The 26,443-nt window shown below is 45.3% G+C and overlaps 1 protein-coding gene across 5 annotated transcripts in view; it reads left to right on the top strand.

The window, feature by feature from the left end:
• fgf12a (fibroblast growth factor 12a) overlaps nt 1–25,384 on the top strand; it is a 31,900-nt gene extending 6,516 nt beyond the window's left edge. For 2 of the 5 annotated variants that reach the window (XM_031559654.2, XM_031559653.2), the window contains 4 exons: nt 11,286–11,396; nt 14,780–14,883; nt 21,831–22,029; nt 22,720–25,383. In XM_031559654.2, the coding sequence (XP_031415514.1) occupies nt 11,286–11,396; nt 14,780–14,883; nt 21,831–22,029; nt 22,720–22,838 (533 nt within the window). In that variant the 3' untranslated portion in view covers nt 22,839–25,383. Of the gene's footprint in view, nt 1–1,788; nt 2,746–7,588; nt 8,681–9,603; nt 9,652–11,285; nt 11,397–14,779; nt 14,884–21,830; nt 22,030–22,719 lie in introns of those variants that run through there. The other 3 variants (XM_031559650.2, XM_031559652.2, XM_031559651.2) reach the window with 3 other exon arrangements.
• The last annotated feature ends 1,059 nt before the right edge of the window (nt 25,385–26,443 follow it).

Here is a 26,443-nt window from a genome sequence, read left to right as displayed (position 1 = left end):
GAGGTCAGGTGACCTAGGAGAACGACCCAATCATGACCTGGCATTTTTTTTTTTAAAGAAGTGCAATAACTGAACTGAAGTTTTTAAATGGGAGTGAAATAGAGCCCTTCCACTTTGTCATCACGCAACCTTTCAATGGGTATCATAGCTGTGGCCCCTGTCCAACTTACAGGTAAGAATCGTTTATTGTCTACAATGTCTTGTCTGGCTGTAAAATACATTCAAGAACCATTAGTACTATTTTTCTCACAGATTTGCTTTAACAGTCATCTCCGCATGTAGATGATGTCGGCATTGGTATGACAAGCAAAGATATGAGGGAGAGAGATTATCAGTGAGGGGCCACTGCTCCACTGCCACATCAGAGGAGCATCAGTCTGACGATGTACGCTTCTATCTCCAGTTATGGTGTCTTTAGCATCGGCCCAGATGGCATAGACATCCTCATCATATCTCTTGATGGACCATATGAAACTCCAATGCTAAACAAAGAGAAATGTCTTGGTAGTGACCATCGGTTGCATTCAACAGCATTTGCATTTGTCAGTAAATAGTTTGTGTGCTCATTCATCTGTGATGATAAAGGAAGTTGCCTCCAGCTTGTTGACAAGAACATGTTGCTAGACTTAACGGGGCCGTGTATTTACGGTTTGTTGAGTTTTTCCAGTGTTGTGTCCTGTGACCTCTCTTTCTCACCTTACTCATCCATTGCTACTCAGTCATCTTGGGCTTTAAGACTTTGGGAGTGGACGCTGGGGAAAAAGGTTTTATTTCAGGGTATTTGGGTTGCAAAGTGACTGGCTGTGAATGAATCTGTGGTTCGGTGAATTGGAACTGCCGGATGCTGAAATGTACTTGGTAAAAGATGTTGTACCCCACCTGCTTATTATTGAAAGTTCCTACATGAGAGTGGCAGTGTTCCAATGGACCCTGCTAGGGCCAGGAGCTATACCCTATCTAGGGGCGACAGTGGTACAGGAGGTAGAGAAGTCGGTTAGTAATCAGAAGGTTGCTAGTTCGATTCCCTGTCGAAGCGTCCTTGAGCAAGACACTGAACCCCCTAATTGCTCCTGATGTGCAGTGTGCCATCAGTGTAATATGCACAGTGTCACACTGACTGAAAGCAGTACCATAACATTGGAGTCACTATGCCCTCTGGTGGTGTGGAGCAGTGAACAAATCAAATTGCTGTGTGTGTTATTGGCTGGTGGTTTATTTCAAAAAATTCTCTTAATCACAGGTTTGTGTCTCTATTTTTTTAGACTATTGTTGTTTCTCCTGCCAAGCCACTGTCTGAGACTGAGAAGGGTTAACCACTGACAATATGACTTTTGACTGGATACAATTGTTGGCATTTGAGTCTAATGTGCCCAGTTGTAGTGCTGCATTTTTACAGTTCCATTCAGAATTTATTTTTTGACAAGCCCGGAGGCTTTTTCTAGATTTAGGGAATTATTTTATGTAATGGGGAAGAATGCAATCTCAGACTCTCTCATTGGGTGCCCAGTTTGTACTAGAGAGAAAAGACAAATTCATTGACATTTTCAAAACTTTTTATGCAAGAAACAAAAGTTAAATCTCATTAGCTAAATGTATAAAATACCAAGAGCCTACAAATGAAGGATGAAGAGGTGACATATTTGTGTCGTGTAATTTGCGTTTACGTCCACAAAGTTTATAGTGTTATATAGATGTCGATAGTATAGATGACGATCCCAAAATTCAGTGTACAAAATACACTACACAAAACTTAATGTATTTTAAACCAACACAGTGTGATAACTCCAGAGTAATTAAGTTCATAAGTCGTTTATGTTTCTCTCCCTTGGTTTAAAGACCACATTAACTTTATATTGATTCATACTGGTTTTGTTTGAGGCTGGGTGGTGGTATTTTTACAACAGGATAAGATGAAATATACTTTTTTGACTGACATTGAATGAGCTATTGAGGTCGTGCACACGTACATGATTTTTGTTTTGGTAACCTTTTTTCAGTCAAGATATACAACTCTTGCGTCCTGTTTCAATTCTTCCCCCTTTAGAGCTTATGAACACAGCACATCGACTTCATGTGACTCTCAAGACTCTGCGTCCGTCATCCGGACCAACGGCTAAACGTCTTTGTCTTTAAATGTAGGCTGCATCTGACGTAGGCTATACGTTTTCCTCCGGTTCCCTATGGACACGAAACAATTGGCTTTTTAATTCCAACATCTGTGCTTTACGCTTCGCGCTGGTCGCGCAGAGTCGCTGTGATGAATCGCCCGCATTACCTCATCCGTGGTCGTCCTGTGACTTACCTCTGCAGTTTAACTTTCGCGTGCACGCTCGTACCGGGGCTCTCATTGTGCATCTGCTGGTAAAGAAGACATGGGCAGCAGAATTAGGAAAACCCTATGTCCTTGCGCAGATTGATTCTTACGCTTAGGTCTGCATGAGGGCGAGTGACCGTCGTTTGAGAAATGAGCATGCACCTAATAAGATGCCTCGTTCAGGCACACATCGTCCTGTGGTCTTTGCCCTTTCGTGGTTTTTCATATAAGGAGCCGTAATAGTGCTCAGAATAGCGCGGCAAACAACTCGAGGTGGTTTCACTACTGTACCCTCTGTTATGATACTGTGTCCGTGGATTGAGCTCACACAAAACTCAAATCAATGAGGATTTTGAGGCTATTCCTGAAGAAAGGAGCGCATATGCTGCAGTGTCTCTGTGGACAACGATCGGAGCCGACCACAATCACCGGTGAGACATTATCCTTGCATGCTTTCTCTTGAGCGATGAAAGACGATCTCATTGGCCGCTGACTCTTGCGAGCACATCTTCCGAGTCTGCGGCACTGTGCACTTGTTCTGTCCGATGCACTCTCCGCCGAATCGTTACGCATTGACGGCAGCGCGCGGGAGTCGTACTCCTTCTCATTTTTTTTTGTCCTTGTTTGTCAGGGTTCGCACCGCTTCTGGGGTGTCTTATCACATCAAAAAGTGTTGCGTCTAGGAACGCGCTAGAGGTTGGATTGAGCGCCGCGGGCCAAAGAAAGGAACCGTAATAGTGTGCCAAGACATCTACCTTGTGTCAAGGACATTTCTTTTTCTGTAGATCAGAAATCGAGAATATAGCAATTGCATCAAAAGCAACATAGAGGAAACTTCAAAAGACAATCATCAGTCCCCCAGTGTTCCAACCGTAGAGTCATTTGTATAAACTGTCAAGCAAGAGAAGTGGTATACTATGACAGCAGGGGATGAAGCCCCAAGGTTTGTGTTGTCCTCCAGGACAAGCGACTTCTTCACGTGATTCAGCACCTCGGACAGCAACTTAATTGCGCAATGAGAAAAGATAGCAGCTCAACTCATTCTCATAGATTAACGAAGATTTTAAAATTAAGTGAATAACTTAAAATGTAATGACTCCATATTCTAAACACTGCATTTCATTTGCATTTTTAACACCAGCCAGTTATCTTCTGACATCCTTACATTTCTTTGAAATCACATTCAGCCTTGGGAAAGTAGTATTTATTGTTACACCAGGGTTTTAATGCTCGTAGCTTGACTGTTCTCTCCCTTGTACGTCGCTTTGGACAAAAGTGTCTGCTAAATGACTAAATGTAAATGTAAAAAATGTAAGTACCACTGAAACTTGGGAAAGTAACTCGAAAACTTACGATTACTGAAACGCAGCTCATATAAAATATGTGCTCTAAATTGTTAAAGGGAGACAGTGCATTCTTTGTCCAAATCCTACTTTCCAAGCAGGGCCAGACTTGACAGTGTTGAGGCCCTATAGGCGAGATTTTACTTTGCCCCCCACCCAAAAAAGAAATTGTGGTGAGACATATTACAATGGTCAATGCTCACCCAATAAACGACCTATTCACAAATTTGCAGAGGTAGCAAAATAGAGTGGAACAGACATATTACCTCTAACTCCAGTCAAGGATGTTTTGGTTTGGTTAATATTGCAAAAAACAAAACAAAAACAAAACAGATGCCACCACCATTTGATTCATGGCACTGATCTTGACTTTACTAAACTGATGCTTGCTGCACAACATGAGCATGGACTCACAACGTGTGTGTGTGTTTTAACGCTTGTTTATTGCAGTATGTTGGATGAAGTCATATCTACAGTCAGTCGATGCGCCTATCCATCTATCACAAACAACATCAATTATAGCTCTGCCTGTGTGCAAACTTTGTTTACAAAATCTGTGAACTGCCGACAGGGTAATATTACGTACCTTTCATTGTTGGTGTGTCAGAAACTTTGTAGCCACATCAAGTTATCTCACACACAATGGTCTCACACACGTGTGTTAATAGCCTACTTGTTTCTGGAGGTGTAAGCCGTGGCGTACGCTCTTCCAGACCATCCCCCACACAGCACATCATGGATTTGATTGGTTAGACATCCTGTCATTTGCTAGACTAATATTAGCAAACTCTTCCAAATTTCTTCAAAAGAGGTAGTGTGCACACACAGCAGAGAGGCTTTGCAAAGCAATAGGCTCAGCAGCTGAGTAGAAGAGCAACACTAGCCTATAGTCGTCATGAGAGGGCTCACTTCCGGAAAAAAAATAATTAATTCAGGCCCCTCCAGTGAAAATCAAGTTTTTAACCTTGTTAACATGTCCATATGTTACATCATGTTAGTGAAATAAGCAGTCAACATCATGGCTGAGTATTTCCTCCTTGAAGCTGCGGTGTACCAATAACAGTCGTTTAACATACGTTAAAAGGGTGGGGCTTTATCATTATATCATTATCATAACACGACATTAAAGGGGTGGGGCTTCATCATTATATCATTATCATAAGACTACGTTAAAGGGGTGGGGCTTTATCATTATATCATTATCATAAAAAAAGAAAAGCCAAGAAAAGCCAAGTGTAGCTCATTTGCATATTCATAGCTCCTCAAATGCTAAATGAGGCAAAGGTGTAGAGTTACATCCAAACCATGTTATGGCCAAGAAGGGATTTATTTTCATGAAAAACGTCTAAATATGTCATTTTGAGGAACAGAGATGCGTTTTTAGGGGTTTAATCAATGCCTGGAGAGGAACTTTAAATAAAAACTATTCTGTGGTGCACCTCTGGCATTTTGCGCCCTAGGCAACCGCCTATGTTGCCTATGGCGTGGGTCCTGCCCTGTCTCCAAGAGTTCAAGACAGTTACGTTTTGTGTAACTTAAACAAGCACTCAATGAAATGCAACCATACTCACACAAATATACATGGACATGAACTGAATGAAGGCAGACACCTAGTAACCTAGACACACAGGTCCCTTCCCTTGTGTCTTTCAACACACAAAGTAATTCACACACATGTGCACTGTCACATTAATACATGGACAAATAGAAGCATGTATGTTGACTCTACATCAGTTTCTGTGACCTAACACTATTCCTCCGCCAATACAAATCTGCCCTCTTTGTCCATTGCTTTATAAATAGTACCTTAATTTAGTTCAGGGGGTGCCTTTGCATGTGTTACGTCGGTAGTGCCCTAAAGTATTAGCGGCTCATCAGACAATGTCAGATGAACTTTCTAAAAGGGTTTTCAGTCTGCCAGGCTAAGATGGGACCTGAGTTTATTTGAGGTCAAAGTAACTAGAAAAAAATTTAGTTGTATCTGGAGCTACCTGCCCAGAAGAAGAGCTTCAACTGGGCCTAAAGTAAGTCCATGAAAATTCAGTTTGGAAAAAATCTGTAAATATTAATTAATTCATACTTCATTCATCATCTCTGTCTTTCTTGAATGCTTTGTTTCCTTTGTGTGGGTCGTTTATGTTTAGGTGTTTGACATAAACAACGTAATTAAGTCTATCTTATACAATTTTCATCGCCAGTATATCCAAATGTATTGTTATTATTATTTTTGTTGTGAATGTCTTATTCTTTAAAACTAGAAACTCTGTTTTACAGGGCAATATCACTCCAGTTGTTCATGAGTCTTTCCCCTGGTTGGTAAATACCTACGACCATACACTAGATGGCAGCAGATTTCAGGAAACCTCAGTAAAGGCTCTTTTCTTATGGTCCACAAGGGGACACAAGGGGACCATACGTTTCCCTGAATATGAGGATACGGCAGAATGAAGCCATTTCATTTTCCAAATTCTCATTCTTACAGCTCAAGGCAAATATATATATATGTGAAAACAAACTGTGGTGTCCTGACACAAGCAAGTCACAGCATCAACTGAAATCTAAGTGGACATATTGGTGGTGACTTTGCCTTGTCGCTGTTGATAGAAATGGAAATAGGCCATTCTTTAACTGTATTAAAGTAACACTATGCAACAATTTGACGCTTTTTGAGGCATGGTTTCATAGGCAACTAGTTTTGGTACCATCCTCAAGTTAATTTTGATCGCATATGGTCATGTGAAGGACAAATAAACGCATGTGTCTTTCCCACTAGCGATCCAGGATATGCCCCATGTAGTTCTGTGTTCCAGGCTGGAACACCCTGTAAAAATGGAAGAAAAGCTTTAACATGATGACATTGCCAGCTATACTGCCAAAAGACACCAGTTAGTGTGTTGGCAAGCTTCTATCAGTGTCGACTGTTGGTGGTGTTTGCAAGGTTTTTGCATGCCTTTTCCTAGTTTTGGAACAGAACTCCTTATTGCTGCTTTAAGGTTCGGGTTGGTGAATGAGTACTGGCAGACGACTGTGTGATGCTCATCTGTATGTTTATTGTGGCTGTGGCTCATGATTACATATTTTACGAGAAGTTTGCACTACATAACTTGAGCCTTATTGCCTCGATAGTCCGGTATGTCTTTGGTAAAAAGAAAAGCCGCTAAGGAACGTCAAGTGGAATGAGCTTGATTACATCATATGTGAAGGACTGATGCGGGAGACAGGAGAGATATGAAGTCTGGAAGCGGATCCTTAGCCGCACATTAAATCTGGAGGAGCGTGAGGGGCCCGGGCTCCCACAGCGGAGTGAATGTTTAATGTAGCTTCTGAGCACGCAGGCAAGAGGGTTTTCATGTCGCAGCCACGTGCACCTCCCACGCGTTGTCTGCAGAGTTGTTCTGTGTTTCTGTCGCACCTGTGTTACTTCGTAATGGGGAGCTTTTGATGTGAACAGTTGGCCAATTTGTTACAATGGAGATGATACAGTCTGCTTCAGGAGTAAAACTGTTGTAAAGACATTTGCTTTTGGACAAATGTGCCGTCTGTTTTATTGTTACTACACAGGTGCCCCTGCCTGATAAACCAGATTCGTTGAAGTTTAAGGGAAGCCGGTAGATCCTGATTGTAATTGAATAGACCAAGTGACTTGCCCTTAACAAAACTGAAATATGCAATGAAGAATAAAACGGCATTCAACCGCAGGTAGTCTGTCCTAACTACCTCCGATGATGAGGCGGAATTGAATTGACAAGCGAAGGGGTAACGGCCGGTCGCCTTCCAAAGTGTATTCTGCCTGGAGGCCGATCACACACACACACACACACAAAGAGAGAGAGAGTAAGCGTGCGCACACACACACACACACACACACACAAACATGCACGTAGCATGCAGGGTCATATTCTCTTTTTTCACTATCTTCCTCTCTCTCTCTCTCTCTCTCTCTCAGCCACTCTCTCTCTCTCGAAGTCCTCATCCGAACCTCAATCACGTATGATTGCGTAGAGCGAGATAGCGCCGTACACCTCATTCACGGCTTGTCCGATGACGAGAAGCAACATATCCAACGCCGCGGAAACGCGTGTGCAAGAGAACATTAACTGTAAAGAAGATGTGTGCTTTCTTAAAAAAATTCAACAGCCGTAAACGTTTCTAATACGGTTCCTGTTAAATGCATCATGTCACGGCACTTCCGAATGGCATTATTTCTGTTTGAGAGTGTAGAGCCGGGGCACAGATGCCTTTAGAGCCGAAGAGCGCAGGGCAGCAGGGTGGGCTGAGCGCCTCTCGTTCTTATGTCGTGCCGTGGACTAAATGAATTAGAAAGTTGTGGAGCCTTGCAGATGCGAAGCAGCGAACTGTTGAAACCTACAGTTTCCAGGAGTCCATGTATCGCGATCGATCCAGAGATGTATTTTCTACATTTATGACGTTCGTCATGTGGATGTAATCACGGGGTAGTCCTGCTTGCCAGACTATCCAGAATCACCTGGAATACCTGGGACTCATTAGGATCACGCGGCAGGGCACGCATGCTCTGATATTTCAACTTGAATCGTTTACAAGTAATTCCACATTTTTTTCGATCTCTACATCGTTTAACAAATGGTCGATGGCAAACCCCAAAATGTTAAATTTATCTTTTTATTAAGTCGTAAACGGATTTAATTTGAAACAGAATGACATTCGAACCATTATGACTGACAGGATTTTCTGACAGGATCAGGATGACATTTGGCTAATGTTTTAAGCACAGCGGACGATTTTGTGTTTGCCCCTTCTTGCGCTAAGCGTCTGCGCCACTCGACCTCTGCCCATCGACTCGGTTAGCCCGTGCGGGAGATGGCCGCGATCGCCAGCTCCCTGATCCGCCAGAAGCGTCAGGCAAGGGAGTCAAACAGCGACCGAGTCTCTACTACCAAACGCCGCCCCAGCCCCACCAAAGACCCCCGCTCTCTTTACGACCGGGTCTTCAGTAAAGTACGCTTCTGCAGCGGCAAGAAAAGACCTGTTCGGCGGCGACCAGGTCAGTAATATAGTTTTTTTTTTTTCTTCACAAAAGCCCCCCCGCCCCCGCCCCCGGATTAAGCTGAGACACTACTGCAGTCAGAAGCTCCATCTGAACCGCTGGAGGGAATATTCTTCGCGGTGTAAAATAGCTATACAAAAATTCACCTGTTCCATGGCTCACATGTTGTCTATCGAGATTCACAGTTTGCCATGTCAATATGAATGTAATATCGTTTATATGTTCTATAATTTAATAATTACATGTATGTGTTGTTGCTGTACTTATGAATATACCATAGCGCCGTTCCTGGCATCTTGAACAGGGACTGTGCAACACCCCCTCTTGAAAACTATAATGCAAATTATCTTAACTTTTCCTCAAAGTTCAAAATTATGCCATTTGAAATAGTTAATAAATGTTCTTTTGAATGCTTATGGATGCGAGGCACCGCAGTGCACCAAGGCATCTGAGAGGAGATGTTTAATGGTAAATGTTTATCACGAGGAGAGGTTTACTGCAGTGTGTAGGGAGGGATTGTGATCGGTTCTATTGACGGATACCGTTCCACAGCCCACTAATCCACGCTATCGTCCTTTTTCGGTACCCTGAAGAAACGGAACGATGCGTGTGAATACAGCTTTGCTCTGCCTTCTCAAAATGCACATGATGTAGGGCAAGCCGTGAGAGGTGTTCTTTTTTTGCTCAGAGAAGGCGCAGCGTGCCCTCCTCTCCTCTTTTCCTTTCATCTCCTCTCCTCTCCTTTCCTTTTCTCTCCGTTCCTTTCTTTTCCCTTTTCTTTGCTCTCCTCTCCTCTCCTTTCCTCTCCCCTTTCTTTCTCGACCCTTTCCTCCCAGTATTGTCAATGATTTTTACTTTAAAACGCCCGTTTGCTGTAGAATCTGTCTGTAAAAAATGTTGTTTTTCCTTCTCCCTGTAAGATGCACCCTCGAATCCTCCACAGGTGTCACGTAAGGGCGTCAGGCTAGGTCAGTAGCTCAGCCTCCATCCCATGTGCTGTGTTTCCCAGTCACCACCTCATTCCGCCTCCATGTCGATCCCTTTGCGAGGGGGGAACCAGCTCCTTTCCAAGGGCAGTCATTTAATGTCTGCCTCCTCTCTGTAGTGTGCTTCTCGATTTATTTCATTCTTTACTTTGGTGTGGTTCTTTTAACTCTGTCTTTCAGTTCCTTATCTTATGTGTCTAATTACCCCTTCAATGTCCCCCCTCCTGCCCATCCTCCCCCCCCCCCCCCTTGCCCCAAAGGTCTTGCACCTCTCTCCTCTCTCCTCTCACCTCTCCTTGTGTTATAACTTATGTTATGCCCCCTTCCCCATTCTTGTGTGTCTCTTTTCTTTTGGTAGGTTTTGGGTTCACTTCCTCCCCTCTGGTCTGTCCTGTGGTCTGTGTGTGTAGCGTGTGGAGTAACGCCATGAGCGTGCAGTGGGGCTCGTGTTTGCTGTGTGCTGCTGTGTCGTGTGTATCCTGTCAGTTGTGACTACAGTAGTAGAGGTGATCATTCACCATTTCATGATCATGCTGCCATCTGTCAACATGTCCAACTGTGACTGTTAACTGTCTCTGCAATGGGGAACACTGAGTCTTGTTGTGTGTTATTTGTGAGGGGAGAATACACTCATGCTGTTTTTGTGCACACACACGGAATCCAGTCCAGATGTAGTCCAGGGTATGGCTATGGACTAAAAACCATGCTGAGCGCACATATGAATTCATATTCATGACTAACCAAAATGCCCTCCAAACACAACATTCACAAGATTCTCTCTCTCTCTCTCTCTCTCTCTTTCTCTTTCTCTTTCTCTCTGTCTTACACACACACACACACTCTCTCTCTCTCAAACACACATATCACGCTCACTCATCAAACAAAACCCCTCTGCTCAGGCTAAGCTAAGTGCTTCTCTTTACTGCCAAGCCCATGTAACTCAGGTAATTTATAGAGGTGCGGTGCTCACACGTGATTTAGTAAAGCTTCCCTCTGATGGATAGGCACGGGCTTGTTTGGATGATTGATGGCCCCTCCGCCCTGTCAGACACATCAGGGTACTCTGGGGATGACCGTGGCCAGTGATTAATGTCTGCTCTGAGTTGAACCCTCTATATCTCAGGCACCTTTGATGTGTAGGCACCAGGTTCAGCATTCAACCGGTGGGATGTTCAGATACAGACATACAGCCCCTCCGTTCAGGGTGAACACAACTGCACCTCTAGTGTAGCGTCATCAATAGTTATATCAATCAACCACCAATCAGATAAATCAATAAATGATAATGAAAGCAGATAAACCAGACAAATAATCATACAAACCATATACATCTAATGTACATCAGTTTTAAGCAACAAGCCATAAAAATAGATTTCTATAGGTCTCAAGTCATGCTCAGCAGATAGACCAGAGACAATCTTAGTGCAAATGTTAGTGAAAGACTGAGTGCATTTAGTGTTAGGAGGCATAGGTAGCATCTAAATCCACTAGTTATCTTTCCATTCTTAGACGCACACTATTTATCCTTAGGACTAAGTCTGAGGGAGGTGATGTCTTGTGTTGGGCGGAACCTAATGGACTTGGGGGGGTTGTTGGGGGTGTGTCTTGTGTTCCAGAGCCACAGCTGAAAGGCATTGTGACACGACTGTTCAGCCAGCAGGGTTTCTACCTGCAGATGAAGCCCGATGGCGCCATCGATGGCAGTAAGGACGAGAACAGTGACTACAGTGAGTTCCCTGCAACACATCCTACCATTCCACACACATACAGCTCATTACCAAAAACAAAAAGACATAAAGCTGTGCATGAAGCTTATTATGAAACAAAAAACATTCTGAAAGAGTTGGTACGGTGTGAGTATGTTGCAATACTATGATATTTACCTAGGCCTGTGTCACCATTGTCTGCTGCCATATCTTGGATATGAGGACTAGATATGATTTTTGCTAATACAAATGGGTTTGAGGAGTATTGTCATATATCACATAACCCTAAGCTCAAGACTGAGTGACCCTACGTTCTGGTTAAGCAGGACTGTCCTCCAGCTAGAAGCATTCCAGTAGACGGACAGAGACAGAGAGAGAAAGAGAAACAGTGTTCTCATCGGAAGATGGCCCATAATCACAGCAGAGAGAGAGATAGATAGAGAGAAAGAAAGAAAGAACTAACAGAACTGCTGCTTCACAGCAGAGAGAGTCAGATAGATAGATAGATAGAGAGAGAGAAAGAACTAACAGTACTGCTGATTCACAATGATAGACAGATAGAGAGAAAGAAATAACTAACAGTGCTGCTGCTTCACAATGAATAGCTTGTTAATGGTGGAGCAATCTTTTCATCAGAAACCATTTTATGCTGGAAGAAAAAAAGTGTTCCCCTCAGGGCGTCTGCACTGGGACGACCCAGCTCCTCTCATCAGCCTGAGAACCGCTTCAACAATGGGAACATGCTCAGAGAAGGAGGCCGGGCAGGAGAGACAGAGGGAGGGAGGGAGGGAGGGAGAGAGGGAGAGAGGGAGCGAGGGAGGGAGAGAAATAAGGGAGAGCAAAAGTGAGAGAATCCAATTCAGCAGGAAATTGAGCCACAGTCTCCTATCTCATTATTTGAAACTGTTGACGGTTGTAGCCATGTGATTGCAGCCCTAATGCAGACACACACTGAGGTGGAATCAAATATTTTGCCGCTAGCCTCGGTCGGCGTGATGCATCATCAGTGCACAAATTGCTTTCATGTCTTGGTGTTATACGCGCAGCCTCATAGCTTGGTCTTTAATATCAGCATAGCCAAAGGCAGAAAACGAGGAGAGGTTCTTCCCGTTGTTTCATGTCAAGCATATGGGTGAGCACAGTCATTAAAACAGGGAGGCGAGCTCATCCGGCCACTAATAAAGCAGATGGCTCAGTTCAAGCTCATGGCGGCTCCTCTACTTTATGAACCTCTAACTACCTGGGTCATCTGGACAGCGAGATGGTGTAACGGCCTTTCAGAAAGGAAGAGTCTTTGGCAGGAACCCCCCAAAAAGCCCACTACTTAGAACTCAGATGTCTTTTACCTTTTGAGCTATCAGCATCTGAGATTCTGGAACCATTCTGGAACCATTCTGGAACCATTCTGGAACCCTTTATCATTTAAAAACCTCTTTTTTTGGGGAAGGCTGTAGTCTGTGGGAGGATCCCTTGGTAGCTACAGGGAGGAGTACGGCCTGAGGCAGCTCCATCGACTCAAACCCCCCCACGATCACCTGTCAGCATGACTCTATGGATGGAGCTGTGCAGTAAACCGCTGTGAATAATTCAGTAAATAAAAACTAAAAATACCTCTCCCTCCATTTGTTCCTGATGAATAATTCTCCCAGCCACAGACCACTGTTCAGAGTCAGAGAAAATGTGTGTGTGAGAGTGGGGGAAGGAAAGAGAGAGAGAGGCAAATTAAAGAGAAAGAGAGACGGAAGAGAGGGGATGGATTCAGGCACCATTCAGGTTCATTGATCCATGAGATGGATTATCAGGGCTATAGATTTCCTCTCCCGATGACCTCTTGAACCTGATGATGGCCTCTGTTGAGAGCAGTGCTTCCCTCTCAGAGGCTGTCTTCGGTTTGTCCGTCAGCAGTTCAGTGAAAAGCTGCCACCGTGGCTCTGATGAGGCCTGGAAACCTGCACAAGAAATCAGCTATGACTCATATTTCAAGGAGAACAGCCAAAACGTGGATGTTTAGAGAAGCGACACATACACCTTTTCAACTACTTGCTCTTTGTCACAAACTTGAAAATCTCTCTAAAAGTCTTTCTAGAAATCCAAATAAATGTCAAAGTGAACACTGTTAAAAACATGAAATAGTGTAAATCCCGTTTTGCGTTAATGCTTTTCTGAGGAACTGCAGCTCAGCAGTGATGCCAGAATCCTGTCTGCGGCTGAACCTCTTCTTTTTTAGGATCACAGACAGCACAGGGGCTGCCTGCTCTGTGGCTTTGAGCTGTCTCTTTGATTTTTCCCTCCCAAATATCCAATTTCAGACACTCATCTCACGCGCACAGCACTTAATCTGCCAAACCTATACTAGCCGCCAATAGGCTTTGCCCAGGAGGAGACTGGGCTCCGGCTGGTTAATGTGAATATTACCTTCCAGATGTGCATAGACTCAAACACTCTGAAGTGCCTGTCAGAGGTTTGATTAATTAAACATGTTGGGGTAGGTTGGGAGGGGGGGGGACTGTCCAAGCAGCACGGGAGCTGTAATTCCACAGTGAATTAGATTCACCAAGGTCATTACTTTGATGGACAGACAACAAATTCTGGCAGCAACAAAATTGGACACGATATTATTCATATAGTGCCCATACAGCAACTCGTACCATGAGATTTGCTATGTATTGATATGAATTTGAACTTCATTACCATTACCTAAGAGGCAGCCAAATGTTGTCCTTCACCTTAGCAACACGTATAGGCTCTTCCCTGGCATACGTTAATGAAATGATCTTTCCTTGGCGGGCTTCATGCGAGAGCATAGGGTAGCACTTCACCAAGGAGACATCAGTGGATATCTCCAGCATCTCGCACCCCCCCCAAAGCCAATTTACTGCCCATCAAAGCGGACGTCAATTCCTATTGAATGGAATGGCATCAGGCTGATGGGCACGGGCGATGTTAGCACCTCTCCACTGCATTGTGCAGCTTGGCTCATCTTCACATTCGATCTCTGCCATCTGCGCCACCCCAGCAGCCCGGCCTATCTCAGAGATATCAGCTCTGCCACTCTACCATGCTCGTCACGTTCACACCTTCACGTCGGTACCCTGTTACTATAACAGCACTGCCAGCACAGGCTTCTATTTGATCTGTGCAGTGAGACCTTTAGATGTAGTGAGTGTAGCTGTAGTGCTTGGGTAGGGAACATGTGTATGATACCAAGGTTGGTTGCTGTCTATTACAACAAGGATCCAGATGTGTGTGCTGCTACGTGTAACCCAGTCGTGTCTCGCTTTCTCTCTCTCTGTCTCTCTGTCTGTCTCTCTCTCTCTCTCTCTGTCTCTCTGTCTGTCTGTCTCTCTCTCTCTCTCTCTCTCTCTCTCTCTCTCTGTCCCTATCTCTGTGCCTCTCTTCCCCAGCCTTGTTTAATCTCATTCCAGTGGGCTTGAGAGTGGTGGCCATCCAGGGAGTTAAGTCCGGCACCTACATCGGCATGAATGGAGAAGGCTTCCTCTATAGCTCAGTGAGTTCGTTAGGCTTCTCTGTCTGTTTTAAAATATATGTTTATCACACACAATTTTTCTTCGTCTTGCTCTCTTTCTCTTTCTCTCTCTCTCTCCCCCCTCCTTTCCACCTCTCTCTCTGTGTCAGTGTATATTTTCTATTCTGCATGTACGTATGCATGTCTGTATTAAACACTGTGGTCTAGGCATGGTCTTGTTTGTGCTGTTTTTCTTGTGTTGTTGTGTCGCTCTGTTCATGTTTCATGCAACTTTGTTTTTGTAATTAATGGCTTCATTTTTATTAAGTGTTCCAGCTTCCGGTTAAACTCATTTCATGAAGGGTTCTCTCCTCTGAAGAGGTGTTAAACAGTGTCATGTTCTTGCCTAGATGCATTTAGACTGGCGTATTGTCAGTGGTTGTCCCAGTATATATACTATCTAGTGTAGCGCTACTTTGTACGTCACAAATGTGGTTATGCTTTAGCTTCATTCTCTCTCTCTCTTTCTCTCTCTCTCTCTCTCTCTCTCTCTCTCTTTCTCTTTCTCTGCCTCTCTCGCTCTTTTGTAGTGAGTAACACATTGATATTTGGAACTCTTTTTGTTCGAGCCCGACCACTTTGGCTGATGAAAGCCGCCAAGCTACAAGCAATGTTTCAATTTACTGCATGAGGCAGATCCACGGAAATGTGTGGCAGGATGCAGGCATCCCAGGAACTTAGATAACGGCTGGTCACATCAGTTAATCCTGTTAAGGAGAAGGATCTTTGAGGCGACTGAGAGTAATTTCATTTCCCTAAGCCACTGCAGGGAGTTGCAAGGGTGTTTTAGTGGTGCGTGTTGACTATACTAGATTAGTGCTTGCAAAAGAAAGCATCCGTTCATGTCAAGGAGCATGACAGTTTAAAAATGTAATCAATGTTCCCGTTAATTACAGTTAGAGTCTTCCCAAACGTTATATAAACGGATATAAACATTGAAGTGCATGCAATGTAACGAGATACCATATGGTTCGTCCACGTTATGCACACAAAATATAAAAGCATAAAATATGTATGCATCAAACAATAAAGAATGTACACCATGATGCCACAGGTTCAGGGGGCTACAACACATTACAGTGTATACAGTAAAATGTAACAGAGCAGTTGCCATCCTCCTTGTTAAATTCACTCTGCATGTCTCATCACGCTCAACAGATTATTGTCCTTTAAAAAAAAGCAGCAATCAGACAGCCCTATTTGTAAAAAGCTGAGTGAGGGCTTTTTAATTAAATGGAGGAAAATGTCTCCTTGGCCATCTGGAGGAGCTCTCTTAAGGCTCGTGTCAGGGGCAGATTAATATTCCCAAATGGACTCAAGATCAGGAAGGCCCACAAACACAGCTGTAAGTGTATTTAATATTTACTAAACAATAATAATGGCTGAATCATTTGGATGTGGAGACTGCAGCAGCAGCAGCAGCAGAGAAAGGAGAGCATAAAGGGGGTGGGTGTGTGGGGGGGGGGGGGTACTTTAAAGAGACACTCACACACTGAATATTTAACAAATTAAGTTCTGCTTTGCCTGAAGAGAGAGTAGGGGCTTTCTCAGCGTTGCTCTCTCTCTCTCTCTCTCTCTCTCTCTCTCTTTCTCTCTCTTTCTCTCTCTTTCTCTCTCTCTCTCTCTCTCTCTCTCTCTTTCTCTCTCTCTCTGTATCAAATTAATTTCAGAACCATCCTTGCACTGCCTCCGAAGCCTCTCCTATCCTCACCAAAGTCAATTCTGCCCCATTAGTAATTTTAAAAAGAGTGACTTTGGCGCAGTATGACTCCAGCCATGCTGCCCTTTAGGTCTTGACACTGCAGTCTCCGTTGTCCTCCATCCAGATGTCTGTGATTACATTCCAGCTTCTAGAAATGAGTACGGCGGGATGGGATTTTACTTGACAGCTGTCTTCTTCTCACAATTACTGTCTGCTGTACTGTTTGGCCTTAATCAGGCTTTCATCAGTGACAACAAACACGCCGTTTCTTGGAACCGGATCTTAGATTAGAGAGAGAAATGTGTTGTGTCGTGACTTGCTACTTCGTTCCACTGTTTGTTTGTTTTTTGGCCAGCGGATGGGATGTACCCTAGAGTTGGTCTTTGGATCTGGCTTTCTTCTGCACCGACGGGAGATTGCTTGGCTTATCAGTTCAGAGCTGTGAGAGTTGTGATTTGGATTTGGCTGAAGATAGCGGGGAGGCACAGTGAAAGAAGCAGGCTGATTCAGCTTCCTGCTCTTCTGATGTGTGGATCTGCCACCGCCTGCTTTGTTTTGGCCCAGCCACAAATGGGACCATTCCATCTTCTGATGAAGCGTTTTTTTGTGTAGGAACGTCCAGAACTCCACTTAGACTGGAACTGTGTTGGTAACAAGGTCTTATAGGCTCCTGCCCATTACCTCATTACCATGCCTAGCTCCCTGCAGTCAGTGGCTAGCCACTCGCGGGGTGCATTCAGCATCCATTTTCACGCACTGCAGCTCCCACCATTTCATCCGTCTCTCACCTGCACTCCCTCTCCACACAGACTGATCCTCAAGGCAGCACGTATATGAGGTGGGAGCTCGAGCTTAAGGCCTGCGTATCTCTAATTAATTGAGGTGAGGCTCTTCCACTAAGACTTCGCTCTTTATCTCCCTGTGAAAAAAAAGGCACCAGGGAGTTGTGGGAGAGGAGAGGGAGTGTTTCCCCGCTTATAGGGGCTGTTGAGTAGGAGGGGGATGAGGAGAGTGAGGAGGGTGCGCTCTCCCTGCGCTAATGATGCAGCGCAGCATGGAGCTGGAAAGCTCAGATCTCTGGCGCTCTGATATTCTCTACATGAATCAGCAGGAACGTGAAGGCCGTGGGGAGCACAGGCATGCCAGCATATGGATGAGTTCTTCCCTGTACACGTGACACGTGCTCCTGTGTGAACACACTTTGAGAAAAGGGTTGCCGTCTAGAGGGGTGGCTGTAATTCGTAGAAAAGCCCTCAAAGATTGTACTTGAAATTCTTTGGGAATCCAAAGTGAAATTTAAAAAGGGATACACCTGTAGACTTTGCTCAGCCCAGTACGCTCTGTTATTTCCAAGCAGAGTATATTCTACAGAATAGAGCTCTATAAAGCCATTCCAATTCCTGTTAAATGGTGCTAAAAATGCTGACCTTTGCGCTCAGCATTTGGCTTCATTAGTGTTAGCAATCCGAGAAGAATGCTTGGAAAGTTTACTTTGACATTGACAAACTCTTGCACTGCTACAAGTTTTTTTGTGTGTGTGTGTTGAATTTTAGAGTCAAAGGCAGAGCAGCCTCTATCATTTTAACCCGATGGCCCAGTCATACTTATACAAATGCCCCTGTGCTTCATTGCATTCATAATCTTTTTCCCATTCAAACTTGCCAACTTCCACTCGGAGTGGAGGTGCCTCGCCGTTTAGGAGCTGGTTGTGTGGAAGCCAGACGGACGGTGCGATAGCAATGGGCATGTTTTTCCTTGTGTGCTGTGAGGTTGCGTCCGGCGTGGTGCAGCTGGTGTGCTGTGAGGTTGCGTCCGGCGTGGTGCAGCTGGTGTGGTGTGAGGTTGCGTCCGGCGTGGTGCAGCTGGTGTGCTGTGAGGTTGCGTCCGGCGTGGTGCAGCTGGTGTGGTGTGAGGTTGCGTCCGGCGTGGTGCAGCTGGTGTGGTGTGAGGTTGCGTCCGGCGTGGTGCAGCTGGTGTGGTGTGAGGTTATGTCCGTTGTGGTGCAGCTAGTGTGCAGAGTAAAGCGCTGTCTTGCGCAGGGAGTTGAGAGCGGGTGCTGAGTGAGGAGTGTTGCTCCATTATTTATGACAGTCTTCACTCTGACCTACTTTACAGCAAAGTGGTAACCACATCTCTCAGTAGTTTTAAATGCATCTATCTTTAACTAACACACTGGACCACACACACAGATGCTTCAAACACAGCACACACATACACACTCCCGTACACTCAAATCATACACACACACACACACACTCACACACACACACACACACCCACACACCCACACACACACACACACACACACACACACACACACACGTCCACCTCATCCACCAACTATCAACACAGATTACACACCATTTAAAAGCCACTGTCATCCATATCACCAAAACACACACGCACTCGCACACACACACACAAACACACACACACACACACATGCACAAACACTAATTCTTTTTTTATAACAGCATTTATCCCACCTCCTACAAATACGCACATCAGCCGTACACAAAGAGCAGTCATTAGGTGCCTGTTTCTGCGTCTATGGCCACGGGGGCCACGGTGCTCTTATTGTTTCGCTCTATTGTGCCGTGGCTTTACTGCCTGTAATTTATGTGCTAAGCTCTGCCCCACTGCCGTGCCGCAGTAAAAAGCAGCAGCAGCAGCAGAAGCAGAAGCTGCAGCTGGAGCTTGAGGGACGGGGGAAACACCACACACACACACACACACACACACACACACACACACACACACACACACACACACACACACACACACGTCCACCTCATCCACCAACACACCACGCATGCTGGACTCCCACTGTCTCACCGGCACAATAGGAGAAGCTCCAGTCGGTCTCTATTCACAGGCAGGTTTATGTCCTCTTGATGCCAGCAGCAGTGCTGTTACGTTGTGCTTGGTAATGATGATGACATGAAAAGGTCATGTACATCGTTGATTGTTCATGCTCATTGTTTGTACGGTGTGGTAATCCTTTTAGAGAGCAGTCAAAGCTGTACACACAGTCCTATAATGATTGTGGATGAGGGTAATGCAGTTGTGTAAGAGGAGGTGCCAAGCTTTGTTAAGAGTGCCAACAAATAGTGTGTATTTCCCTCTGTGGGTACGTACATTTATGCATTATTGAAATATGTGATGTGTCTGAGAGTGTCTTTTATCTCTCTCTCTCTCTCTCTCTCTCTCCCTGTCTCTGTGCATGTGTGTGTGTGTGGTTTTTTGTGTCTGTATTTGTGAATGTATAACTATCTCTGGGTGTGTATTTGTGAATCGAGCTCATCATTTAGATAGATAGAGAGTGAGTGAGTAAGAGAGAGAGTGTGCGCATGTGTAGAGTGTACATGCGTTTCTATTCATCCACTCTGTTCGACAGTGAGTGTGTGTGTGTGTGTGTGTGTGTGTGTGAGCCCATTTCCCTTGTCTCTTTAAGGTCTGGAGTGCTCTCTCTCATTCAGAGAACTGGTAGCGTGTCCTACCCAGTCTCTCAATGTGACTGAGGCAGCTGTCTAGACAGGAGCTGTTCGGCCTCGGCCAGCTCCCCCCGCTGAATAATAATGACTCGTCAGAGAGAATAATCTATTCATTTAGCGTTAGCAATTTGCTTCGAACCGAATCCATACACAGCTTATAACAGCAGAGCTCCTCATGATGTGTTTGCAGTTTGTTTTGTCCTTCACGTCTGTGTGATGTCTGCAGTATCCCACTAGCACGGGCTTGGGTCAGTCGGCTGTCTGCAGTTTGCATGCGTGCCTGTGTGAGTACCTTGCAGGGGTTTAGCAGTGTGAATTGGGTGTTTCTCTGTGTGTTTACCGTCATGTGTATGTGTGCGGATATGTTTGTGTGGTTGTGGGTGTTTTATATCTGGTCTGTTGTCTGTTGATTTGTCTTCATTTGTCTGCTGTTCCTCCCGTAAGGACCCTTGGCAGGCCATTGTGTTTATTGTGTTTCTCTCTCGCTGAGGTCTCAGAGGTGCATGAGGTAGATGTCTCCCACGCCCTATTTCACTAACAAGTCATTTGCTTCTTCCTCAGCTCACACTGGAATTCTAATTAAAGCCTTTAGAATTCATTCACCGTTCACACACCGGCCGCCTCAGCCAGGTGCATTATGAAACATTCAGCATTGCTGCAGCCATTTCAAAGCAATCACTATTTAAAAGTGTTCTGTTTTTGAAGCCTGTGCAGTGACTACAGAGAAGAAAAAGTTCACAGATATTTCTCCAAAATACCAAGCTGTTTTATGTTTTATATTTTACAATGTAAGGTTGTTTAGCACAGATTGGAAAATGTGGTCTTTACACAAAGCGAGTAGCAACAAAATGCAGAGCTTTACAAACTACTCATTCTTCATGATGGTAATGGGCAGTGACATAACCCTAGGTTATGACATGGTCTCACCATCAGCCGGCTGTTTGCCATACCCAACCTCCATCCCCCTTATTTACAGTGAAGAGGTGCAGGATAATTGCAGTGGTGTCCTTGTGGTCGGTGTGTAGGTGTGGGCAGGGCAGGGCAGGACAGGGCAGGGCAGGGCAGGGCAGGGCAGGGCAGGGCAGGGCAGGGCAGGGCAGGGCAGGGCAGCCGGGGCTGGGGTTGGGGTTGGGGCTGAAGGGGGTGGAGGGCTGGGGTTGGGCCGAAGGGGGGGAGGGCTGAGGTCGGCTGTCAGCGCTGGCTGGAGTCCCCGGTGCTGGCCGCCGTGGGACAGGAGGAACGCTCACCTCCACAACCTCGCCGCCAGAGCAGCGTCTGTCTCCTGACAGTGTGTCACCCAACCCAGATAGCACACTGCTTCATCCCTGCAGCTTCTGTCCACACGTATAGCGAGACCTACACACACACACACACACACACACACACACACACACACACACACACACACACACACACACACACACACACACACACACATACACACACACACACAGACAAGGAGATGCACGGACACACACATTGATTGGGTACACACTTCCACATGCTGTGAGTCCTTCAACACACACTGCTTCTAACAGCTACCCCACCACCACCACCTGCACCTCCCGTGGGATTCCTCACGGCCGTGTTTGCCCTCTCTCGTTCTCACTCTGCTCTCCTCTCTTCTCTTCGCTGGGGGAGAAAAAACTCATTTACTCTGCATGTTTTCCACTTGCTGCTCCTACCTCCACCCCTCCTCCCCTCCTCCCCTCCTCCCGTCCTGTCCTCTGCAGGAAATGTTTACTCCGGAGTGTAAATTCAAAGAGTCTGTGTTCGAGAACTACTACGTCATCTACTCCTCCACCGTGTACCGGCAGCAGGAGTCGGGCCGGGCCTGGTTCCTGGGCCTCACCAAGGAGGGCCAGGTCATGAAGGGCAATCGGGTCAAGAAGACCAAACCCTCCTCCCACTTCTTGCCCAGACCAATTGAAGGTAGGGCACACATCCCAGTCCAACACTAAAATACTGGCTAAAATATCCAAATGCCTGTTAAAAAAAAGATTGGTTACCTCGGTCATATGTGTAGCAGTTTTGGACCCAATTCTGTCAGGAGACAGTCCCTGAGCAACAGCCTTGTGGTCCCCCGATGTGTTCTCTGGCAAATATAGATGTGTCACACAGAGGAGGTCTTGTAGTCTGAAGTACTCCTTCATACTGCTGAGTCATAGTCACCACACTGTTGCTGCATAGTCACACCTAGGTCACTGACTTATAACTGCCTTACAACACCCTTTTCACCGATGTTATAATGCATTTATAAAGCTATCACATATTCTAGACTAAATGAGAACATGCAGCATATGGAGATCATGGCCTTGGTTCCAGTAGCATACTATTAAATTGCAAAAAAGCATAATGTTGCACCTTTCCAGCCTTATTCACTTTAAACATGGATGTATGACAAGGGATATTTAAGTCCCATTTGTTGTTAAGTTTCATTTGAACTTTCCTTCTTGTTGGGGGTCAGGATACACAAACTAATTACTCTAATAATAGTATTTCAATTGGACCACCCAGGCCCCTGTAAAGACAGACAGTAATACGTCCTACAGTACTGCACTGACAGGGTCTTGTCTGTGTTGTTGTCTGTCTGTCTGTCTGTTGTCTGTCCTGCTGCTGCAGTTTGCATGTACAGGGAGCCGTCTATGCATGAGATTGAAGAGAACCGGAAAAGCTCCAGGAAAAGCTCAGGGACTCCCACTATGAACGGCGGGAAAGCGGTGAACCAGGACTCCACATAGCAGGGCCGCAGCAAGAGGGGTCCCCCTGCGCTGCACAGACCTCCCTCCCCATCGCCCTGACGCCCTGATGCCCTGCTGCCTCACCGCTAAGCGAAACCAAGACGAACAACAAACACAACAAAACTGACTTCTTGCCTGTGAAATCTTTTAGACGAATGCGAAGAGGAAGGAAAAGAAATGGGGGAGTTAAAAAAGTGACACATGTTTTCAATCCCAGACTTGAACACGCGTTTTATGCAAAAAAAAAAAAAAAAAAAATGAGACACGAGACAAATAAAGCATAGGTCTGAGAGTGGAAGCGAGCCGTTTTTTCCTCACGACGATAGTATTACTAATCATTTTTGGATTTATGCCGCGGAAAAGAAGCTTTAAGACATTGCCATGTGTTCATCCTTCCGAATGCTCCTGCACTTCCCCACGCTCTGACGTGTTATATTGTTATTACTGCTACTCCTCGTCAGGTCCTAGTTCCCCTTAATACCATGTGTTTTTTTTTATTTCAGAACTAGAGAAAGTGTAGACGGGTTTGTTTTGACTTCTGTTTAATTGCTTGACAGTGAATGCACTATTACATTACCAGAAACTGGTGTGTGGGTATAAAGTGAATGTAAAACAGAGGTTTGGGTTTGGGTTGGGTTTCGATGGATATTAGAGAAGGGGTGGGTGAGTGTGTGGCTTGAGGGAGGAAGAGAGACGACGGAGCGCTTGATGTTTCTTTGTCAGGGTTGCCACAGTTTTACCAAGGTTTGCCCCCGAAAGACTGTCTTTTAAAAGACCTGCCGAGTCATCACTGTGTGTGTGTGTGTGTGTGTGTGTGTGTGTGTGTGTGTGTGTGTGTGTTTGCGTGTGTGTATGTCTGGGTCTGAGAGAAAGCGAGTGAGCAGCACACAAACCGAGAGAAACGAAAAGAAACTCTCCTGACACAGTCTACCCCATGGGTCAGCAGCTGGATGTGAACCTGGGACAGTACACCTCAGAATGGACAGTTAGCTATGAAAATAACCTTTTCTGAGAAACCTGTAAATATTCCAGTAAATATGTTTTGTATTTCCACTCTCAACACATTGACATCGCTAGAGGCTTCCGTGTTGATGAGATGAGTCTACCGAACAATAATCCCAAACAATGTTTAGTGAAAAAACAACACTTTTTTCTAAACAGCAATACCCCAGCAGAAGGACCATACTTCTCAGTCCCACGTGCATCAGTTTAACATTCTCATGTAGACCCACTGACCATTATCCAACTCAGGAAGCCTTTGCCAGTACATAGAGTCACATAGAGTCAGCTGCACACCTGCCCTTACCATCTCAAGCAAGCACAATGACTGACCAGCCCTGGCCTATGGGGGGCGCTGAAGGGCCCCAGTTCTGGTCAGGGCAGGTGTGGGGAGCTTGTAGACTCACCGTTCTGGCGTCAGAACCAGGGATGTTGAATCCTCCTCCAGGAGATCCCCCGTCCAGCAGATATTAGTTCCAACCTGATCTGAAGCCATCAGGAGCGGGAGGGCGTTACAGATAGGGGTGTTAGATTAGGGCTGCAGACTGGCAGAACTCCATCAATCGGTCTGAATGCTCCTGTATTGACAGGTCTGTATTGCTGATCCAGCTGAATATCAAACAACAACAAATGTAACTGGTGAAAGGTCTCACGCTATCTAAAATGCTTTTTATCATACTCAGCATAAATAGGGAGCTGTGTGCGGGGGGCAACTAGAAGTGACTAGAGCCACAGTTACCAGATGATGTCATTCTTACTAAACCTCCCCAGACCCAGAGCAGAAATATAGCATCCTATGAAGTTTGCAGGCCTGTGTGTCTCTTGTCTTCCAAATCAATGCAACTATTGACAGGTTCTGCTGTTGCCACGGTTACAATTGTACATTACCTCTGTTGCCTCTCCAGGCTGCTAAACATGGGGGTTGTTGTACTTCTTGTTAGGCTGAATAATACCCCAGTTGGTCAAAATTGATGTCATTTATGGCAGTAGCTAGTTACAATAAGATGCTGTCTTTGTAGTGAAATACCACTGACATTTTGAGAAAAATAAAACCTGAACTGTAATGATTAGGTGTGGCTTAAAGATGGAACTGGAATGGGATTGCCCCACTAAACACCTCATTGCTCATCCTTCCCAAGTCCACCCTTCTCAGTCAGTGGCATTGAAAAGTATCCTGGGGCCATAGATAAGGAGAATTAGTTATTGATGTTGTTTTCACATCTGTGTGGGGAACTGTATCACAAAGCTGCGACTTCAGGCGTATTTGGACCCTGCCGAGGAGGAGCATTCCTGCGCTAGACTGACTCACATCCTGAGAGAACTCAGGTGTAATTCACATGTCTTCCACCGGGGGCAGCAGGGAGAACAGCAGCCCCTGGGAGAAAGAGCAACAACTAAATGTATGGATGAACGTGCGAATCACACGTGCGGTGTTGGAAGAGCTCAAGTGAGGAAAAAGAACATGGCAAGAAGAGGAAGTGATGAGAGAGAGAGAGTGTGAGGATGGTCAGGTGTGTGTGTGTGTGTGTGTGTGTGTGTGTGTGTGTGTGTGTGTGTGTGTGTGTGTCTGTGTCTGTGTCTGTGTGTGTGTGTGTGCAGGAGAAGAGGATGGAGGACAGAGAGCCAAGGTGTTTCAGTGGGACACAAAGTACAGTGAGAAAAAAAAAAGAGTTCTTTCTGTTCGCTGTGTAAAATGGATTATCTTTATTTTTATTTGTTTCGAAAATATTTTCACCTTAATGAAACACTATCATATATGCATCATGAAATTATGAGATGTATAAAGAATTTGCATTGAAAATAAAAAAAAAAACAGCAGAATGATATTAGAGATTGTTTAAGAATAAAAGAAAATATGATACCAATCTGCTTTTGGGCCATATGTGTTGTAGCCACATATATTGCACCTTTGTGTGTGTGTGTGTGTGTGTGTGTGTGTGTGTGTGTGTGTGTGTGTGTGTGTGTGTGTGTGTGTGTGTGTGTGTGTGATGCCCAGCTCACTAAACTCGGCAATAACCAGCCTACATAAATCAGCTCTGCGCAGCGACCCTCTGCTCGGAGTCTGCACTCTCATTAAAAAGGAAACAGCTCTCTCGCTAAGTAGCTTCAGCTTTGTGCGGGATAGTGAGAGAGAATGCGGAGCTCTCAGGCACCTACCCAACACGCCGTTTTGGGATTGTACTCTGATGCCCTTATTTCTTGCCGTCGTCATGGAAACAGACTTTCCCTGCTGTCTGTGAGGAGGAGGAGGTGCAGGACGAAGAGGAAGAAGGAGAGGGCTCCTGGGTCCCTCTTCCTGTCTGTCTGTCCTGTGTGCGTGCGTATGAGAGACAGAGTGAGAGTGAGTATCTGTGTGTGTGTGTGTGTGTGTGTGTGTGTGTGTGTGTGTGTGTGTGTGTGTGTGTGTGTGTGTGTGTGTGTGTGAGTCAGTGTGTGAGAAAGAGAGAGAGCGAGGGAGGGAGAGAAAGGAGAGAAAGTGTGTGTGTGTGTGTGAGAGAGAGAAACTTTCACGTTGTTCTATTTTTTATATCAACTCAGTCATGGTCAGGTTCACTCAACCATGTGATGACATGCCAGTCAACAGCTGTCAGAATCTAAGCCTCATG

The sequence above is a fragment of the Clupea harengus genome, chromosome 22, assembly GCF_900700415.2.
Source record: "Clupea harengus chromosome 22, Ch_v2.0.2, whole genome shotgun sequence".
Lineage (NCBI taxonomy): Eukaryota > Metazoa > Chordata > Actinopteri > Clupeiformes > Clupeidae > Clupea > Clupea harengus.
This window is presented reverse-complemented; position numbering and strand designations above follow the sequence as displayed.